Source organism: Pangasianodon hypophthalmus, chromosome 6, assembly GCF_027358585.1.
Source record: "Pangasianodon hypophthalmus isolate fPanHyp1 chromosome 6, fPanHyp1.pri, whole genome shotgun sequence".
Taxonomy (NCBI): domain Eukaryota; kingdom Metazoa; phylum Chordata; class Actinopteri; order Siluriformes; family Pangasiidae; genus Pangasianodon; species Pangasianodon hypophthalmus.
The window spans coordinates 2,033,303-2,055,802 of record NC_069715.1 but is presented as its reverse complement, the minus strand read 5'-3'; the positions used below and the strand labels follow the sequence as shown (position 1 = coordinate 2,055,802).

The 22,500-nt window shown below is 39.5% G+C and overlaps 1 protein-coding gene across 1 annotated transcript in view; it reads left to right on the top strand.

Moving 5' to 3' along the window:
• Positions 1 to 22,500, top strand: part of myo5aa (myosin VAa) — an 80,675-nt gene that overhangs the window by 45,815 nt on the left and 12,360 nt on the right. The window contains 17 exon segments of the mRNA XM_053234710.1: positions 5,408 to 5,566; positions 6,281 to 6,378; positions 6,749 to 6,835; positions 6,942 to 7,050; positions 7,950 to 8,161; positions 8,260 to 8,416; positions 9,295 to 9,534; positions 10,512 to 10,760; positions 11,057 to 11,150; positions 11,836 to 11,984; positions 12,135 to 12,248; positions 13,043 to 13,183; positions 13,534 to 13,590; positions 13,738 to 13,947; positions 16,917 to 17,017; positions 19,823 to 19,879; positions 21,752 to 21,832. Coding sequence (XP_053090685.1) covers positions 5,408 to 5,566; positions 6,281 to 6,378; positions 6,749 to 6,835; positions 6,942 to 7,050; positions 7,950 to 8,161; positions 8,260 to 8,416; positions 9,295 to 9,534; positions 10,512 to 10,760; positions 11,057 to 11,150; positions 11,836 to 11,984; positions 12,135 to 12,248; positions 13,043 to 13,183; positions 13,534 to 13,590; positions 13,738 to 13,947; positions 16,917 to 17,017; positions 19,823 to 19,879; positions 21,752 to 21,832 — 2,315 coding nt within the window.

The following is a 22,500-nucleotide window of genomic DNA, read 5'->3' as shown; positions in this document are numbered from 1 at the left end:
AAACACACACAGGAGTCATAAAGCTCTATTCAGCAGCTAATAGGAAACATTTATGCAGTACTTCACTCTCTGTGTGTGTGTGTGTGTGTGTGTGCGTGTGTGCGTGTGTGCGTGTGTGCGTGTGTGTGTGTGTGTGTGTGTGTGAGTGAGTAATAGGAAAATCTCCCAGAAGGACCTCAGAGAGAAATTTCTGGAAAAGTGAGAGTTTTGTCTGTGGTGATGTGACCTCAGTGTGTGTTGAGGTCAGGGACAGTGTCGCCCCCTGGTGTCTGATTACACTCACTGCACTCAGGATGGAGCTCGGGGTGCCAATACTTTCTCACACACCCAGCTATATCTCTAATATATAAGAGAGGATATGTGAGGAATACACCACTCTGTGTCGTGCTGTTACAGGAAAATAATCAGCGATGAAGCAGAGTCACTGTTACATCCTGAAGATGATGATTTTTCTAAAACAGCACGGCCCTGAGTGTTTTATTCCTCTTACACCACAGCCGTTTACAGTTTTTTATTTATTAAAGAACATACTTTTTATCCGTTTATAGTTACATTCATGTTCATTTTCCCTTTTTTTCTCTCTCTTGAAGTTAATAAGGCAAAAAAATCGCAGCTTGTTACGCATGTTACCATAGAAACGGCAAAGAAGCGTAAACTCCTCTGTCCTGAAGACGTCAGAAAACTTAAAGTTCCAGCTTTACCTCTGACTGTTACAAAGCGCTGACACTGGAGACTCCTTCCATAAACGTTACATAAACATCTCCTTACAGATCAATGATTAAACTTCTTTTTTAATCTGTTTGTATGGAGCGTCCGCTGTACACGTCTCTGTGAATGAGCTGTTACTATAGAAACGATAACGTATTAGAATGAGTGCATTAATATAAACCTGCGCTACTGTCAGAGCTGCTGCTATAGAAAACTAATCAACACTTTCTGACCAATCAGAGACCAGAACTCAACAGCACTGTGGTTTAACTAGAAAATAACAGAATGTCAGTGATACAAACCTCCAGATATGAATCTCATTTTTCACATGAATTGTGTGTTACATTTTTCTAATATACAGTAAGTGCATGTTTGTGTGTGTGTGTGTGTGTGTGTGTGTGTGTGTGAAAAATAGCCCATGAGCTCACACTAACTTTACAGCAGATTAAAATCTGAATGTGTTAGAATGGCTTTAGAGGGAAACTCGAGTGTGGTGTTATAACACAGTTATTAACTCCTGTAGCACTAAGAGGATTTATGATTTATGATTTTTATCTCCAAATGAAACGATTATTCTCAGAGCTTTAGTGGCTGATCCTAATCTTAACCATCAGAAAAAAAAAACTAGTTTATCCTGATTAAAATCAGTTTATTAGTGTGTAATAAACCCCTAATTATTGACATTTCATCACTGAGGGTGTGTGTAACGTGACTGATGGCATGGGCTAATGGTTATCTTTATCATGGTGGCAAGAAACGAAACAAATATCGTATTTTAATTAATACATAAATATTATAATGTTTAATTAACTCGATCATGTATTAATGCTTTAACAAGATAAAATAATTAATAAAATTACAAATTCCGCCACTTTTATATTGTCATTGAATGGAAGTTTATCACCTTCTCCATTTGTTTTCATTTTCAATCATGCACATTAAAAGTCAGCTGTCTTTAGACAGGACAGAATTTATGTAAATTTATGTAAATTTATGTAAATTGTGCACTTTTTTAAAACCTACACTTAACAGTTTTTAAAATGAGTCCACCACTTTGCTTTTTTTTTTTTTTTTTTTTTTAAGCTGAAGCTGGTCACCTTTCTCATTTCTCTTTTGGTCATTTCATTTATTTTTTATTTATACAATTATACAATTTTCAATTTTTCCGCTTCGTTCAGGTTTAGTATAGGATTTAAACCAACAGAGGGAGCTATAGAGGTGTCTTTTTTTTTTTGTTTTGTTTTCTACAGAGAACATCTCTATTTTTAAAAATATACTGTATATATTTAATGTAATATATCCCTCATATGTAAATTCCAGCAGATAATCAGTGTAATGTCAGTGATTAATGTTGGCTAGTTAATTTCACCTGAATCTCACACTCACTCACTGCGACGGTCCCGTCCCAAATCGCAGCGTGCACACTCTATAGACGTTTAAAAAAAAAATCAGTAGATCAGTAACCTGTTACTAAACTGTCTCATATTACCTACGGCCTGGTTCCAAATTCGTTTTTAAAACGATTCTGCCATTTTAGAGTTTTTCTTTAGCCACAGACACGAGTGTGACTTTTTTTCATTTATTTAGGCTGTGTACATTTTTAAATATAACTCTTTATATCTTCGATTTTAAAATAACATAAAATTTAAAGCAAAGATTTACAGCTTAGAAACCTCAATAGCCAACAGAGGGCACTACAAACATTGGCATTTATTTATTTATTTATTTTTAATTTTTAAATACTTTTTTTTAACAATAATAAAAGAATAGAAGGTGGGGTTTTTTTGTTTGTTTGTTTTCTGCAGGGAATTAGATCCAATTTTTAAAATTAAAAATATCGTTAATATAATAAATACAGTATAATGTATCCCTCGTGTAGATATTTTGCCAAATAACCAGTCTAATGTCATTGGCTGTAGGATCTAGCTAGCTAGCTTAGCTAATAATTCTTTAAGTAACGCTAAACCCCAGCTAGAGCACATGCTAATGTTGGTAAAATAAAGTAAATAAATTGTTCACAGTTGCTTACACAAACATTCTCAGCATTTGTGTTGTGTAAAACTATGCTAATGTCGCTATGTAAGCTATACAATGACTTCTAGACCAACTGTCTAGCTCTATAATACATATCCATGGTTTAAACATATATTTATTGAAAATAAAATAAAATAAAATGGTGATGGTATAAAGTTTTTATCAGGGTTTATGAGATATTGGTCCATGCTTGCTGTCATTTAATGCCTCATTATTGTTGTCAATTTTATCGTCATTTTCTTCTAAATATTTGTGTTAATGTGGGATTGTGGCACTGTTGTGAATGACACCGACTCGTTGCGTTGTAATGACATCATCAGTGACATCACTTCCTGCCGTTAAGATCTCCATCCTCATGCCCATGTGTATGTAATCTTCTGCTGCTCCTGGTGGTGGTTTGGGACTTTTTTTTGCTGCAGTAATGAATGATTTCTGCATTTCCTATATTTCATCTCCTCTCTGTTTGTGTTTGTGTGTGTCTGTTTGCCATCACGTGTTGTCCATGTGTCCTGTTACCATGACAACCTATGCCTGTGCAGAAGGTAAACGCAGTGTTTTTCTTTCTTTTCATCTCTCCATCATCTCACACCATCTCCTTCAGTTTAACCATCACTTTAGGTTCCTCTTTGCTGCACGTTCACCAGCTGCTAATAACAGGGTGCATGCACATGGTGTGTGTGTGTGTGTGTGCGTGTGTGTGTGTGTGAGGATGTGTGTGTATGTGTGGTTAGCAACAGACATAATGGCTTTCTGAGTCAGAAACCTGTGTGTGTAAGGTCAGGGGTGTGTATACTTTAGTAAGACAGTGAGGCGAGGCAGTGCTGCCTCAGCATGCTGAAGTTGCTGAGAAGGAGAAATTCTCAGCTGCATTGATTTAAGTGCAGAGCTGAAAAACTCCCGTGCTGATGGGATCTGATCTAACCAGACCTACCTCAAACACTGCCTCAAATTCTGCCTCACACTGCCTTTATACTGCATCACACCCTGCCTCAAACATTACCTTCCACTGCCCTTATCTTACACTGCTATAATATTGCCTCACACACTGCCTTAAACTTTACCTCACACTGCCCCTGAACTACCTCAAACATTACCTCACAATGCCCTTATAATGCCTCACACACTGCCTTAAACTTTACCTCACACTGCCCCAAAACTACCTCAAACATTACATCACAATGCCCTTATAATGCCTCACACACTGCCTTAAACTTTACCTCACACTGCCCCTAAACTACCTCAAACATTACCTTACAATGCCCTTATAATGCCTCACACACTGCCTTAAACTTTACCTCACACTGCCCCTAAACTACCTCAAACATTACCTTACAATGCCCTTATAATGCCTCACACACTGCCCTAAACTTTACCTCACACTGCCCCAAAACTACCTCAAACATTACATCACAATGCCCTTATAATGCCTCACACACTGCCTTAAACTTTACCTCACACTGCCCCAAAACTACCTCAAACATTACCTTACAATGCCCTTATAATGCCTCACACACTGCCCTAAACTTTACCTCACACTGCCCCTAAACTACCTCAAACATTACATCACAATGCCCTTATAATGCCTCACACACTGCCTTAAACTTTACCTCACACTGCCCCAAAACTACCTCAAACATTACCTTACAATGCCCTTATAATGCCTCACACACTGCCTTAAACTTTACCTCACACTGCCCCTAAACTACCTCAAACATTACATCACAATGCCCTTATAATGCCTCAAACACTGCCTCAAACTTTACCTCACATTGCCCCAAACTACCTCAAACATTACCTCATGCTGCCCTTATAATGCCTCACACACTGCCTTAAGTATTACATTAGACTGTCTCTAAACTACCTCAAACATTATCTCAGACATTATCTCAAACTGCCACTAAACTACCTCATACATTATATCAGACACTACCTCACACTGTCCTTATAATGCCTCACACACTGCCTCAGACTGCCTCAGATCTCAGACTGCCTCTAAACTACTGCAAACATTACCTCAGACATTACATGGGCTTGCCTTGTACTACCTCACATACTGCCTCAAACATTACCTCACACTGCTTTTAAACTCCTCTGGCTCTATTAGAAACACTGGCGTAAGTGTGTGTGTGTGTGTGTGTGTGTGTGTGTGTGAGGTGGTGTTTGATTTACAGTGGTGTGTGATGCTCGGGTACGTCCTGTGAGGTTTCGTCTCTCTGCTAGTGCATGATGCTGAGCTTGCTGCCTCTGATGATAAAGGAGTCTGGAGGGAGCTGCAGCTTTATTTCCTCCTTTACTGCTAAAGCTTTGCTGTTCACAAAATCACCTCTAAATCGTTAGAGCTTGTGTCTGAAATCTGAGTGCACTAGCAGATAGAAGTTGGTGAAAGATGTTACTCAGTTGGAATGTCTTCATCCTTATCACCTCTGGAAAGAGTACAAGTGTATATACGTATATATTTGACAAAAACTGTATTAGTGCTGAAATAAGCCTACTTCTCTGTAGTGCACTCTGACAGTTGGACTGTATTTACTGCAAAAGCGTCGACCTTTATAACGTTAACGTTTAAGGAGAAACAGACTGTTTTTCAGATTAGTGCTCTCACACACACACACACACACACACACACACACTCACGTGCTTACTTGGTGTCGGGTGTGTTTAACAGTTTGACCTGCTGGTGGAGCTCTTCCAGGATGAGGACAAAGTGACGAGCCCGACAGGAAGTGGTCCTGCCCCTGGGGGGCGCACTCGCCTCAGCGTCAAACCAGACAAGGGCAAACCGGACCAGGCCAGCAAGGAGCACAAGAAGACCGTGGGCCTGCAGGTGGGTCGCGTAATAATAATAATAATAATAATAATAATCATCATCATCATCATCATTGTAATTCTTATTCATCTTCTTCCTATTATTATTACTATAATTATTATCGTAATTCTTATTCATCGTCGTCTTCTTATTAATACTATAATTATTATTATTATATTGTATGAAATTACTGTAGTTTTGTAAAGCGCAATAAAGATGTAGTAGTGTAGAACACTATTTTAATAACAGTTTAATATATTATTATTTTTAATTAATTAACTACTTATTTAACTGTAATAATATAATAGAACGTCATCATGATAAATAACAATTTATTGTAATATTAATATTTATAATAACAGTATACTAATTGTTCATTACTAGAATTAAAGAATAATTAATAGAAATGCGAGAGATTAATGTTAATTAATGAGAACGAGTTTTATTTTATTATTTATTAAATGCTAATATAGTTTTGGTTAAAATATACTTAGGAAATTTTATACTAATAAATGCGTCAAAATCTCGTGGTATTTAAGAGACAACAGCAATTATCGCCTGTGAATGAATGAATGAATGATTAATTAATTAAAGTTTTTTCACTCCTATTTCTATGTTTAATGAATTATCATTTATTACCTTGTGTATATTATTATTCTTATTATTTTTTATAAAGATTTGGCTGTTAAACAGCACTGTGTGTTTGTATGTATTATTTTTTGTCCGCTGCAGTTCCGTAACTCTCTCCAGCTGCTGATGGAGACACTAAACGCCACGACGCCGCACTACGTCCGCTGCATCAAACCCAACGACCACAAATACGCCTTCACGTAAGGGGCATAACACCTTCACAAGCAGACGTTATGTAGAGGAAAAACAATTCATGTTGGATGCGTTTTAATCTTCAGAAATATAAATAATGTTGCGTCTTTTGCAGGATGTGTATTTTTGTTTTAACACTCTATTAAATTGTGTACTGTGGTGGTTATTTATTTATTTATTTACAAATACAAATTAGTTTGTATTTATCCATTAAAATATCCTCGACTGATTTTTGTATGCAGTTAAAAAGCAAAAGTGGAATTTTATTCCTAAATTGGTAAACGATTGTGTTTAATATTCATGATTTTAAGATTGAGCACATTAATTGTGATTATGATTTTTAGACTTTATGATGAAGATTAATTTGAATCATCTCAGGTTTGACCCGAAGCGGGCGGTGCAGCAGCTGAGGGCGTGTGGAGTCCTCGAGACGATCCGCATCTCCGCTGCAGGATTTCCGTCCAGGTGAAAACTAAAATCAGCATGTTCAAATCATATTTAGAGGAAAAACTAGAAAGTTGAGGCAGATACAGATACTGTGTGTGTGTGTGTGTGTGTGTGTGTGTTTCAGGTGGACCTATCAGGAGTTCTTCAGCCGTTATCGTGTGTTGATGAAGCAGAAAGACGTCCTGGCTGATAAGAAAATGACCTGCAGGAATGTTCTGGAGAAACTGGTGCAGGTGAGAAACAGATGGACTTCAGCTTGGTTTTCAGCACAATAACTAACTGCACAGGAGCTGGACTTCTTCAAATGTTCTGATCCTTCTTCATAGTTTCTTATACTTCCACATACTCTCTGTATTCTCTCTGATATTCTCTCATACTATCTGATACTCCTCCATACTCCCTCATACTCTTTTATACTTCCTCATACTCTCTGATACTCTCATACTTCCTCATACACTCTCATACTCTCTGATACTCTCATACTTCCTCATACACTCTCATACTCTCTGATACTCCTTTGTACTCTCGTACTTCCTTATATTTCTTCACATGCTTTGAAACCCCCATACTCACTCATACTTCCTTGTATTCTGATACTCCCTCATTCGCCGTCTTACTTCCTCACACCCTCACCCCATGCGCTCTTGTACTCTCTGATACTCCTTTACACTCGCTTATTCTCTCTAATACATTCAGATATTCCCTCGTACTCTCTGAAACAACCTCATATTTGTTCCCTCACACTTACACTTCTTCGTACTTTCTAATACTCCTTCATAACACTTCATACTCTGATACTCCCCTTGTACTTCCTCATACTCATACTCTTCCATACATTTTGAACATTCACATCTTTACATCATCTTGCCTTGCGAATCGTGTGTACTTACACGAGGCAGAACTGAAGTTAGTACATGTGTGTATTTACATGAGATGTGCTGAGTGATTCGTCTCTAACAGAACGTACATCTTTAATGATTCTGCATTTGCATGTATAATTTCTGCATTACAGTCCTAATACAATTCTGTTTAATGATTTTGAGAAGGTTAAATTAATTGGAAGGTTTATAAAGCTTTTCCGTTTCGTCCCTCCATGTGTCAGCTTTTGAATTGTCGTGTTTCCCCTCTGCAGGATCAGGATAAGTACCAGTTTGGGAAGACGAAGATCTTTTTCCGAGCAGGTCAGGTGGCGTATCTGGAGAAACTCCGGGCGGATAAACTGCGAGCCGCCTGCATCCGCATCCAGAAAACGATCCGCTGCTGGCTGGAGCGCAAGAAGTACCTGCGCATGAAACAAGCCGCCATCGTCATCCAGAGATACGTCCGAGGATACCAGGCCCGATGGTGAGGAACACCAACACTCTAGATGTTCAGACAGATAGATAGACGGATGGATAGAAGGATGAGCTAAAAGTTCTAAAACGTCTTCTTGTCGTTTTCAGCCTGGCGATGTTTCTGCGCCGCACCCGAGCCGCCATCGTCATCCAGAAGTACCAGCGCATGTACGTACAGAGAACCAGCTACAGGCGCAAACGCAACGCCGCCCTCGCCATGCAGTGTATCCTCCGAGCGTACATGGCCCGACAGCAGTACAAAGCGGTACACACACACGTTCACACACTAACCTTAACCCTATTCACACATGTTCACACGTACAAACTCTTTCACACACACATGAAAAACGGTTAAATCTAGAAACATTAGCAAGTTTGTTCTTCTGATGTTGTTACAGTAGAGATCTCTTCAGGAACGACGTCCCCCTCCAAAAAAAAATATTTAAAAAAAAAAAAAAAAAGTATATATTTAATCATTAGCTGTGTGTTTTAGTGCAACAAAAATGCTCAAAAAAGACTAATTTTATTGTTGGTTATCAGATTATTAATTATTAAGCACTGGATGATATTTAGGTTTAATTCCAAAGGCTGTACATTTAGATTTTACATACATTTATACACTTTCTTATATAGATATATATATATATATATATAAAAGTGTATGAATATATTATTAGGAACACTAAATTTTATATCATGTGCTTGAAATAAATTTTAAAAATGAACAATGTAACCTAGCGATAGATTAGGCTGAGTGTTTATGATGCTGGCAGAGAGAGGTGAAAGGTCATGTGATCAGCGAGTGTGAGACGTTCTAGCACTCTCCCACTGACGAACAGCAGCAGCTGCTTTCCTGCTTTCCTGAACGTCTCCTCTCCACTCGTCTCTCTGTATCGCCCGTGATTTATTCAGATCAGAGTTAAGGAGTTCAGTCTAAAGGGGAAAAAAGCAGGAAGTAATCATGTGTAATCTGTGCAAGATGAAACAACAAAAGGTTTGAAATCAATTTTTGTGTTTGTGTAATTTTTTTTGTTAAGAAGTTATGCAAATAATTTTACTGTTCTTTTTTTCTGTGCTTGTGTGTGTTTATGTGCGTGTGTGTGTGTGCGTGTGTGCGTGTGTGTGCTTTCTCTGCGTGTCCAGCTGCTGCGTGAGCACAAAGCCATCATCATCCAGAAGATGGTGCGCGGCTGGTTGGCGCGTCAGTGGTACAAGCGCTCTCTGGACGCGGTGGTGTACCTGCAGTGCTGCGTGCGGCGCATGAGGGCCAAGCGCGAGCTCAAGAAGCTGAAGATCGAAGCGCGGTCCGTCGAGCACTACAAAAAACTCAACATCGGCATGGAGAACAAGATCATGCAGCTGCAGCGCAGAATCGACGAGCAGGTAACACACACCTGACCCCTAGTCTTGTACGATATTGAGTTTTCCCTGCTCGCCATTTACCATTAAAAAAAACTGTGGTAAATTATTTTATTGTGCAAAACTGCTAGACAGGAAAATGAGGATTTCCACCATGTCAGGTTTAAGAAGAGTACAGGAGAGTGTAATAATTCTACCAGCTGTGCGGTCAGGAATCGTGAAAACTCTGTTTAGGAGATTCTGCAGTAATGCAGAATCAGTACAATTCTTTACGGACTTGCTGTTTAAAATCCACATAAAGTCGACATTTTCACTGTTAATCTGCTGCTCAAAGTGTTTAAACACGTCTGAGCACTTGCTAAGAAAAAAAAAACCTCCAAACAGTGTATTTAAATGACTGTCTAATTCTCATCACCATTAACATAAACGTGTTAGATTTGACGTTTGCGGCCTGTTTAATCTTTGTAGGTTAAAATCTCTGTCCTTTTTTCTCTTTCGTCTCAAAACCCAAAGATGGAAGTGTTTTATTAGCATCCCGAATAAACGTGGTTAACTAAAGTTAAATATATGTCTAAAGTCTCATACACACACACACACACACACACACACACACACTGAGTGATTTTATTTCACATTAATGAACTTCTCAGAAAACACAGAAAACACATACGCTGATCATTCCAGATTCTTATGTCGATTAGCTTGTCTTCTATTTCATGAGGGAGAAAAAGTAAAAATTTAGAATTTAGACCTAATCCAGACCTAATTCTAGATCACTCTTAATCCAGACCTAATTCTAATTCAATTCAAATTCAGACCTAAATGTAATATAATCTTAATCCAGAAAAACTCTAAATCCAGGCTTAATCTGAACCTAATTTGAATTTAACCCAGATTTTTTTTTTTTTTTTTAATTATTTATTCAGAATTTTGTCCACCTCTTCAGAATGCAGTTAGTTAGCACATGGATGTTCTGATGTTCTGCGTGTTCCTCGCTGTAGAATAAGGAGAACCGGATTCTGGGTGAGCGTCTGAGCGGTTTGGAGACCGCCCACGCCACCGAGAGCGAGCGTCTGCGCAAGGAGCTGACTCGATTACGCGGCGTGGAGGAGGAGGCGAGGAACAGCGCTAACCGAGTGACTACGCTGCAGGAGGAGCTGGAGAAGCTGCGCAAAGAACTGCAGAGCACGCAGAAGGAGAAGAAGGCCATCGAGGACTGGGCGCAGACCTACCAGGATGAGATGGAGAAGGTACGTGTGTGTGTGTGTGTGTGTGTGTGTATATATGTCAGTTTAGGTCAGTCTACATTACAATACACAAGCGTACACGTGTTTATTTACATTAACGATTTTAATATTTAGTGTGTTTTTTGTATGTAGCATGTAAACACTTAATCATTTCCGTTGCTGTGGTTTCAACTTTAATCTGATAATCACGATACGGTGAAGATCATCTCCTCACGCTGACAGAGTGTAGTAGAGTATTTGTCATTGTCATGGCTTTTGATTGTGTGTGTGTGTGTGTGTGTGTGTGTGCGCTCGTGTAGATGATTTCAGAGTTAAAGGAACAGAATGATCTGTTGAAGAACGAGAAGGACGACCTGAACCGTCTGATCCAGGAGCAGAGCCAACAATGGACAGGTACTGAAACCATCCAGCTATCCGATCCGGTCCTAACCTGGTCCTAATCAGTCCTAATCTAGTCCCAATCCAGTCCTAACCCCATTCTAATCTGGTCCTAACCTCGTCCCAATCTGGTCCTAACCCCATCCTAATCTGGTCCTTACCCCATCCTATTCCAGTCTTTACATGGTCCTAACCCCTCCTAACCTGGACCTAACCCAGTCTTAATCCAATCCAAAACTAGTCCTAATCCAGTCTCAACCTAGTCCTAAACCAGTCCTAATACAGTGCTATCCCGGTCCTTAGCTGGTTCTAACTCAGTATTTATCCAATTTAAATTCAGACTAAGTTCTAATCCATTCCTAATCCAGACCTAATCAGTCTTAATCCAGACTGTAGTTTAATCCAGACTTAATCTGGATCTAATTTGTATTTAACCTAGATGTAATTTGTATCTGGTTTTCCTCTGACACTCAACCCATTCTCAACCCAGTGTTACCCCAGTCCTGATCTGGTCTTAGCTGGATCTTAACCCAGTCCTTTCCAAATTTTAACCCAGTTCTTCACCAAGTCATAATCTGTACTTTGTAGAGTGTAATCTGGTTAAACCTGTCTTAATCCAGACCAAAAGCCAATCCCAGTCCTGACATCAGACCTAACCCTGCGTGTGTGTGTGTGTGTGTGTGTGTGTGTGTGTGTGTAGAGAGGATGCAGAGGGCTCTGAAGGAGGAAACGACTCAGCTGGAGAGCGATTTAAACGAGGAGAGATCACGATATCAGAACCTCCTCACAGAACACCTGAGACTGGAGGAGAAATACGACGACCTCAAAGAGGAGATCTCACTCAGCATGGTGAACACACACACACACACACACACACACACACTCCAAGAACAACATATACACATACAGTACTGCAAACACATATATATTTGCTGTATGTGTAAACACACAGAGGATACACACCCACAACACACTGTAACACACACTCGCTTCTTTCAGAACGTACCCAAACCGGGCCACAGGAGAACCGACTCCACACACAGCAGCAACGAGTCCGAATACACCTACAACTCCGAGTTCGCCGAGGCCGAGGAGGGAGCGCGAGGAGCCGAGGTGAAGCAGCGAGATTTTAGATCACTTCCTGTTTATATCGCTGTGATATCTGGAATAATCTGGTTTTAACAGTTTGCTAATAATCTCATCTAAGGGAAAAAAACGTTTTAAAAAGTTAGAAAAGATGAGACATCACTTAGACAGACTGATCCATAACGATGGGCCGTAACTCACCTCGAAACAAATGAGGTTCTCTGTAGAACCCTGCCACAGAGTGTTTCAGAAAAGGTTCCACCTCTTTAGACCCTCTTTATTAATGTGAGTGAGTTTGGTGTTTTGTGTCTTAATTTTTTTGAAACATCTTAAACGTTAACCTGTGTAGGGACAGCAAATGAAAATGAGCCATTTAGATAAATCTGACATGTTTATACCATAATTACTGACATTGATTAATGTGTATTGTCCATGATAGGTAGATAGATAGATAGATATATAAATAAATAAATAGAGAGAGAGAGAGAGAGATAAACAAACTCTTTAAAAAGCCAGAATTAATCACAATCCAAGGAATCCCTGACAAAAAGCCATTTTTCTAAAAGTGTAGAAAACTTTACACAGTCATGTTTTATTAAAAGTCGTAATTAATAGTTAGCTGAAGATAGCTAGCTAGTGTAGCTCGCATTCATTGTGAACTTCGTCAGTTTTCGTCTCCAGAATGTCAGGTTTAAATCTGTTTGCGTGTGATGAGCGTCCTGTTCTGTGTGGCGCCCTCTGCTGGACATCAGAAACAACACAAGCTGAATGTGTAGAAGTGACATGTATAAGTGTGTGTGTGTGTGTGTGTGTGTGTGTAGGACGTAACCAAAGGTGTAGCGTTGGACATGGCTCTGTTCCTGAAGCTGCAGAAGCGAGTGACGGAGCTCGAGCAGGAGAAACAGGGCCTGCAGAACGAACTGGACCGAAAAGAGGAGCAGTTTCAGCGGGCTAGGGCCAGGGTATACACACACACACACACACACACACACACACACACACACACACACACACACACACCATATTTTCAAGGCTGTATAACAGTACACATGCTACTCCATCAGTTCCATTGTGAATTTCTACTATGGTTTAGGTTTATGGTACTAAATTTAAGTTTAATACTAAACCTAAATTCCTATTAACCTATAAATTTAGGTTTATTATTAAACTTAACTTCATTATCATTACTGATATTAATTATTATTAATGATTAGTTGTCTACAAAAGGAGTGATAATTTTGTCCAGAATATACACTAATTAAGTTGTCAGTGTTTGTTTTTAAATGCTGAGTGACACTTTGCTCGTTTGCAGGACGATGAAGAGCATAAGAAGGCTCGTGGCGCTGAACTGGAGTATGAATCTCTTAAGGTAAAGACAGACACACACACACAAACACAAACACACACACACACACACGTGGTGTGGTGCATAAACTCTGGCTTTTCTAGCTTCTCTAGCAAAGCTACATCCTTCCTCTTACTGTGTGTGTGTGTGTGTGTGTGTGTGTGTGTATAGCGTCAGGAGCTGGAGTCGGAGAATAAGAAGCTGAGACACAACCTGAGCGAGATGCGTCAGACTCTGGCGGGGAAAGACGGCTCCACGTCGGCCTACAAGGTCCTGATGGAGCAGTTAAACTCCTCCAACGAGGAGCTGGAGGTCCGGAAGGAGGAGGTGCTCATCCTGCGCTCACAACTCGTCAGCCAGAAAGAAGCCATGCAGCACAAGGTGTCTCTCTCTCTCTCACACACACACACACACACACACACTCTACAACCTCTCATAGGTGCTTGGAATGAACATCTCTGGTCTAAGGTGATCAGGTCACAAGCACACAGCCGAGATCTCAAATGTGATCTCATTCCGTCAGTCTCCGGGTTGCCAGATCTCCCAAAAATCCCATATCACTTCGAACCCAAAAACTGTAACGCAATTCCAAATGAAAACTAGCACAACAAAATGTATGCTCTGTTCTAATTAGTGATGTATCGATAACATTTTATTTCCCGGCACGATCACAAGTACACATGTTTTGATACTCGGCGAAGATAAACAACGTCCTGATCCCCGGAGTTACACCGAGGACTAGCTAGGACTGGCCTGTTGCTATGGTTACAATGTAAATGTCACATGAGCTGCTTTTTTTTCCTATCAGTGAAGCAGCTCTCTAGCTTGGCTTTTTCTAGGTGAAAAATACATGAAGTGTATAAACAGCCTGTTTCAGTCCTTTTCCTGAGTTTTGACGTGTCTTTCTCTCTGTTTCTTTCTTTTTCTCTCTCCTGTCACACTCCATAAAGGATGAGAAGGTACTGTAATTAGTGTAATTAGTGTCATTAGTGTCATTAGTGTCTCTGGTGTCATTAGTGTTACTAGTATCATTGGTGTAATTAGAGTCACTGGTGTATCTGGTATCATTAGTGTCATTAGTGTCTCTAGTGTCATTGGTGTCACTGGTGTCATTAGTGTCACCGGTGTCACTTGTATCATTAGTGTCATTAGTGTCACTGGAATCATTAGTGTCACTGGTGTCTTTGGTGTTATTAGTGTCACTGGTATCATTAGTGTCACTGGTGTCATTAGTGTCACTGGTATCATTAGTGTCACTGGTATCATTAGTGTCACTGGTGTCCTTGGTATCATTAGTGTCATTAGTGTCATTAGTATCACTGGTGTCCTTGGTATCATTAGTGTCATTAGTGTCACTGGTATCATTAGTGTCACTGTTATCATTAGTGTCACTGGTGTCAATAGTGTCACTGTTGTCATTAGTGTCACTGGTATCATTAGTGTCACTGGTATCATTAGTGTCATTAGTATCATTAGTGTCATTAGTGTCACTGGTATCATTAGTGTCATTAGTGTCACTGGTATCATTAGTGTCATTAGTATCATTAGTGTCATTGGTATCATTAGTGTCATTAGTGTCATTGGTATCATTAGTGTCATTAGTGTCACTGGTGTCATTAGTGTCACTGGTGTCATTAGTGTCACTGGTGTCATTCGTGTCATTAGTGTCACTGGTATCATTAGTGTCATTGGTATCATTAGTGTCACTGGTATCATTAGTGTCATTAGTGTCATTGGTATCATTAGTGTCACTGGTATCATTAGTATCATTAGTGTCACTGGTATCATTAGTGTCACTGGTATCATTAGTGTCATTAGTATCATTAGTGTCATTGGTATCATTAGTGTCATTAGTGTCATTGGTATCATTAGTGTCATTAGTGTCACTGGTGTCATTAGTGTCACTGGTGTCATTAGTGTCACTGGTGTCATTCGTGTCATTAGTGTCACTGGTATCATTAGTGTCATTGGTATCATTAGTGTCATTGGTATCATTAGTGTCACTGGTATCATTAGTATCATTAGTGTCATTGGTATCATTAGTGTCACTGGTATCATTAGTGTCATTAGTGTCATTGGTATCATTAGTGTCACTGGTGTCATTAGTGTCACTGGTGTCATTAGTGTCACTGGTGTCATTCGTGTCATTAGTGTCACTGGTATCATTAGTGTCATTGGTATCATTAGTGTCATTGGTATCATTAGTGTCACTAGTGTCACTGGTGTCACTAGTGTCACTGGTGTCATTAGTGTCACTGGTGTCATTAGTGTCATTGGTATCATTAGTGTCACTGGTATCATTAGTGTCATTAGTGTCACTGGTGTCATTAGTGTCACTGGTGTCATTGGTGTCATTAGTGTCACTGGTGTCACTGGTATCATTAGTGTCATTAGTGTCACTGGTGTCATTAGTGTCACTGGTATCATTAGTGTCATTGGTATCATTAGTGTCACTGGTGTCATTAGTGTCATTAGTTTTACTGGTGTCACTGGTGTCATTAGTGTCACTGGTGTCATTGGCATGTCCATGTGTTCAGTTGCCGTGTAAGTTTGCAGGGACAGTTTTGGTGTCTGTTAGAAATGCACGCAGTCTATTATAGCCAGATATTTTTCTGTTTTTGTTACAGTGATGAAAATCACAACTCATCATTATTAATAAAACAGATATTTTTATTCCACGACCTGTATTTAAATTCTTATAGTTTTTTCCTCGGTTTGACTTGTCACTTGGGTTAAATACATTTCATCCTAACCACTATAACTCAGAAACAAGCCGGACTAACAGCAGTGTAGTGTACCGATGGTGGAAAGTTCAGGAATGAAAAGCTCCCTGACTCTGATAAATGGACAATATTATTGTACATATTTAAATAACTAGCATATATTAGAATATTAATATTAGAATAGATGGATTATGTTCATAAAATAAATCTGTTCTTAGTAGTTTTGTGGAATTTATTTTACAGTTAAAAGTTGTTTTACAGTAAACAGTGCTGGATGAAGGAAATCATTTACGTCAAAGTATGGACCGATTAAAAATTTCTCATCTATGCCGCAGCGTGATGATCGCATGTAGCTACGCTGTAGCGCGCGTGTGGCTACGCTGTAGTGCGTATGTGGCTACGCTGTAGCGAGCGTGTGGCTACGCTGTAGCGCGTGTGTGGCTACGCTGTAGCGAGCGTGTGGCTACGCTGTAGCGTGTGTTCCCCGTAAACCTAATCTTCTAATTAAATTCAGTGGCAAGGTGTGTTTCTGACAGATACCATAATGTCCTTGTGAATGTTACTGATGTTACTGGTTGTTATTGACTCTGTGTGTGTGTGTGTGTGTGTGTGTGTGTGTGTGTGTAGGAGACCATGACAGAGCCGCTGCACTATGTGGAGGATGTTCACAAGCTTACGGATGCTAAAGAGATCTCTCAGGCTTACATGGGCCTCAAGGATACCAACAGGTGAACATCACACACACACACACACAATGTTGTAACTGTACACAAAAAAAAACAAAGCCTGCAGTTCCCTCCTCATCCTAAAGAGGGCGCCTTTATTTGAGCGGCCTGTATTTTCCTTGCAACATGTTTCGCTATAATCGACTAAGTGCGTTCAAGCTACGAGCAGGAAGCCGATGACGTCAGCATTTATTACGCATTTTTGCGTAACACACGTGGTTTATTCGTAGATGAATGGAAATGCAACAACGAAACAAAATCGTATATCTGTTGCAGAGAGGAGCGACGCTGTGCTAACAGAAAAACTGCAAAAAAACAGGACAAATAAACCCACACTAAATTCTCTTTTTATACCAGATTCATCCTTTAGCTGTATATTTAACGTTACATCACGAGCTGCTACGAAGGTTAGTAACGTCGCTAAATATTCATGTGACGATGTTGATAGTAAAGCAGCTGCTAGTCAGATCGAAAGCAAATAAAATTAGCCTGACAAAACACTTATCATTATTATTATTATTATTATATATGTAAAAGTAGCCAAGGGTGCTAGCAAGTGTTAGCACTCACACCACAAGGTGCAATCCAGATGAAAATACTTTCTACCTCAACATCTTTTCTCACAATTTCTCTCGATTTTAAGAGTCTAAGTATCAGATTTTAACTTTTAACTTATCAGATTTTAAATTCCAAGTTAGCTAAATGTTGATTCTATATCTTAAGATTTTTGAGAAATATTCCAAGATTTTAAACTTCAAGTTGCTAAAAATAGATTTAAAAGATAGATTTTTTTAAGTTGCTAAGACAGTTTAAAACTTGAATTTGCTAACGTTGATTCTAGATTTTAACATTTTAAGAAAGTTTTTAAGATTTTACACTTTAAGTTGCTAAAAATTAGATGTCAGTTCTAGGATTCTAACAAAAAGATTTTAATTCTGCACTATTAAAAATAAAATAATAATAAAATTAATATAATATAGATTTTAAATTCTAAGTTGCTCAAATAGATTTTTAGCAAATTCGAAAATAGATTCAAAATTTCTCCCTCAAAGTTATTTTAACAGAATACAGAAATTCAGGACTGTATCATATTTTGATTTAAGACCATTGCTGAAGAACCTCCCACTGGAGTGTGTGACGAGAGTGTGTGACGAGAGTGTGTGACGAGAGTGTGTGGCGAGAGTGTGTGGCGAGAGTGTGTGAAAGAGAGTGTGTGAGAGAGTGTGTGAGAGAGTGTGTGAGAGAGTGTGTGAGAGTGTGTATAAATGTGTGTATGTGTGTAAGATAATGTATAGCATGTTGATGTGTGTGTGGGAGAGTGTGTTGATGTGTGTGTAAAGATATGTGTGTGAGAGTGTGTGTAAAGTTGTGTGTGTAGCATGTTGAGGTGTGTGTGTGTGTAAAGGTGTGTGTGTGGGAGAGAGTGTGTGTAAAGGTGTGTGTATAGCATGTTGATGCGTAAAGCTGTGTGTGTATAGTGTGTTGAGTGTAAAGTTGTGTGTGTATAGCGTGTCGATGTGTGTGTGTAAAGGTGTGTGTGTAAAGTTGTGTAGATGTGTGTGTAAAGGTGTGTGTATTGTGTATTGATGTGTGTGTAAAGGTATGTGTGTATTGCGTGTTGATGTGTGTGTAAAGGTATGTGTGTATTGCGTGTTGATGTGTGTGTAAATGTGTGTGTACCGCGTGTTGATGTGTGTGTGAAGGTGTGTGTGTACCGCGTGTTGATGTGTGTGTAAAGGTGTGTGTATAGCGTGTTGATGTGTGTGTAAAGGTGTGTGTATAGCGTGTTGATGTGTGTGTAAAGGTATGTGTGTAAAGGTATGTGTGTATTGCGTGTTGATGTGTGTGTAAAGGTGTGTGTAAAGGTATGTGTGTGTTGATGTGTGTGTAAAGGTGTGTGTATAGCGTGTTGATGTGTGTGTAAAGGTGTGTGTGTATTGCGTGTTGATGTGTGTGTAAAGGTATGTGTGTATTGCGTGTTGATGTGTGTGTAAAGGTGTGTGTGTACCGCGTGTTGATGTGTGTGTAAAGGTGTGTGTATAGCGTGTTGATGTGTGTGTAAAGGTGTGTGTATAGCGTGTTGATGTGTGTGTAAAGGTGTGTGTGTACCGCGTGTTGATGTGTGTGTAAAGGTGTGTGTATAGCGTGTTGATGTGTGTGTAAAGGTGTGTGTATAGCGTGTTGATGTGTGTGTAAAGGTGTGTGTATAGCGTGTTGATGTGTGTGTAAAGGTATGTGTGTAAAGGTATGTGTGTATTGCGTGTTGATGTGTGTGTAAAGGTATGTGTGTAAAGGTATGTGTGTATTGCGTGTTGATGTGTGTGTTGATGTGTGTGTAAAGGTGTGTGTATAGCGTGTTGATGTGTGTGTAAAGGTGTGTGTGTATTGCGTGTTGATGTGTGTGTAAAGGTATGTGTGTATTGCGTGTTGATGTGTGTGTAAAGGTGTGTGTGTACCGCGTGTTGATGTGTGTGTAAAGGTGTGTGTATAGCGTGTTGATGTGTGTGTAAAGGTGTGTGTATAGCGTGTTGATGTGTGTGTAAAGGTGTGTGTATAGCGTGTTGATGTGTGTGTAAAGGTGTGTGTACCGCGTGTTGATGTGTGTGTAAAGGTGTGTGTATAGCGTGTTGATGTGTGTGTAAAGGTGTGTGTATAGCGTGTTGATGTGTGTGTATAGCGTGTTGATGTGTGTGTGTAAAGGTGTGTGTATAGCGTGTTGATGTGTGTGTAAAGGTGTGTGTATAGCGTGTTGATGTGTGTGTAAAGGTGTGTGTATAGCGTGTTGATGTGTGTCTCTGTCCTGCGTAGATCCCCCAGGTTTCAGCGCAAGCCGTTCGCAGTGAGCGAGTTGGTCAATAGGCTGAGGTAACGAGAGAGAGAGAGAGAGAGAGAGAGAGAGAGAGAGTGAGAGAGAGAGAGAGAGAGAGAGAGAGAGAGAGAGAGAGATGTGATGCATGGCCATGAGGTTTAACGCGCTACATAATGATGCTAATAAATCAGCCAGTGGCCTTTAGTCTGGGTTTGAGCGCTACACACTGGCACTAACCTGCATGAGACGCCTGCGGGGACGCGGCCTGCCGCCGGCGCTCACACTAACACGCTACGCATGAAGAGACGACAGGAAGCCTGAGCGCACGACCAAAACCTCTGTTCACTCCTCAGCTAGCAAACGCTAACGCCACTTTCCATCAGTCTGCAGTAAAATCAGTCCAGAACACTGTGCTGTTACTGACTGACAGCAGAACAGATGACTCACAGACACGCTAACACACACACTAGCATTATTTTAAAAATGCTAACACACACACTAGTGTTATAGTAAACAGGCTAATTACAAACTAACATACACTAGCGTTATAGTGATAATATGAAGGCTAACAGACAAACTAGCATTACAGTAAACAAGCTAGCACATTGACTAGCGTTATAGTAAACAAGCTAACTCACAAACTAGCATTACAGTAAACAAGCTAGCACATTGATTAGCGTTATAGTAAACAAGCTAACTCACAAACTAGCATTACAGTAAACAAGCTAGCACATTGACTAGCGTTATAGTAAACAAGCTAACACATTGACTAGCGTTAGAGTAACCTGACACACACCCACATTAGCATTATAGTTAGCAGGCTAACACATGAACTAGCATTATAGTAAATAGGCTAACATGCCGTGTGTGGGTGCGTGTGTGTGTGTGTGTGTGTGTGTGTGTGTGTGTGTGTGTGTGAGCGCTAACCGCTGTGCTACATCAGTATTAGGCTGCTGTCTAATACACCACATGTGATAGCGGACATGTGGAGTGCATCCTGAGGATGAGGATGATGAGGATGATGAAGGTGGTGGATCTGAAGCATGTTTTAGGTTCCACTGTTTGTGTTTTTATCACTTTTTTTTTATCACATTCTAGATGTTTTATTTTTATTGTTCATTTTTCTCTTTTTGTTGTAATCTCTAATTCTGTGCATTATTATTGTTTGTTTATCATTGTTTACCTTCATTACCATTTTATGTTGTCATTCTCTCTCTCTCTCTCTCTCTCTCTCTCTCTCACACCATCACTTTATCTCTCTTCCTTTCTCTCTCTTCCTTTCTCTCTCTCTCTCACCATCTCTTTATCTCTTTTCCTCTCTCTCTCTCTCTCTCTCTCTCTCTCTCTCTCACCATCTCTTTATCTCTTTTCCTCTCTCTCTCTCTCTCTCTCTCTCTCTCTCACACCATCACTTTATCTCTCTTCCTTTCTCTCTCTTCCTTTCTCTCTCTCTCTCACCATCTCTTTATCTCTTTTCCTCTCTCTCTCTCTCTCTCTCTCTCACACCATCACTTTATCTCTCTTCCTTTCTCTCTCTTCCTTTCTCTCTCTCTCACCATCTCTTTATCTCTTTTCCTCTCTCTCTCTCTCTCTCTCTCACCATCTCTTTATCTCTTTTCCTCTCTCTCTCTCTCTCACCATCTCTTTATCTCTTTTCCTCTCTCTCTCTCTCTCTCTCTCTCTCTCTCTCTTTGTCTGGTTTTCTTTCCGTTTCTCCCTCCTCTTTGTCTCTGTCTCTTCCTCTCTGTCACTATGTCATCCTTGCTGTTTTTTTCTTTCTTTTTCTTTTTCTTTCTTTTCCATTTTTGTCTTCTTGTTTCTTTGCTCTTTTTATGTCCACCTCTCTCTGTCTCTCTCTCTCTCTCTCTGTCTGTCTCCATATCTCTCTCTCTCTCTCTCTCTCTCTATCCTCCCCTCCATTCTGTCAGATCCCCTCTCCCTGACATGCGTAAGCTGAATGAGGATGGAGAGCTGTGGCTGGTGTATGAGGGCTTGAAGGAGACCAACAGGTTAAACTGTGTGTGTGTGTGCGCACGCGAGTGTGTGCACGAGTGTGTGTGTGTGTGCGCGAGTGTGTATCCTTGTACACATGTTTGTGTTTGAGTGTGAGCTTCTACTGCGTCATCTCTTTTACAGTTTCCTGTAATAACCTAACAACTTTTTCATCCCCCTTTAACACACACACACACACACACACACACAAACACACCCCATATTCTCATGTGCTAAAAAAAAAAAAAAAAAAAGTTGGTACATTTTAAAATCTTACAAAGTGAATTCCAAAATATAATTTCTTCTAAATTGTAAGATTTTTAGAAACCAATTTTAACTCCAAATTTCTAAAAAATAGATTTTTCTAGAAAAATTTTCTAGATTTTAAAAGATATAGATGCTGCTTCTGCTCAAATGCTAAACTGTAAATGTCTAAAACAGATTAAAAGTATTACAGTTCTAATGTAGATTAGTTTCTAAAAAAAAAAGTACAAACTAATTTCTAAAGTCGATTCTAAACTCTAAGATGTTGATAAATAAAATATACATCTTAAGATGTTTGGGAACAGATTCAGAATTCAAAGCTGCTAAGAAATAAATTCAAAATTTTAACATTATAAATTTGATTAGATCTAAACTCTAAGCTGTTTGGGGGAAAATATTCTGAATTTTAACATGTTTAGAA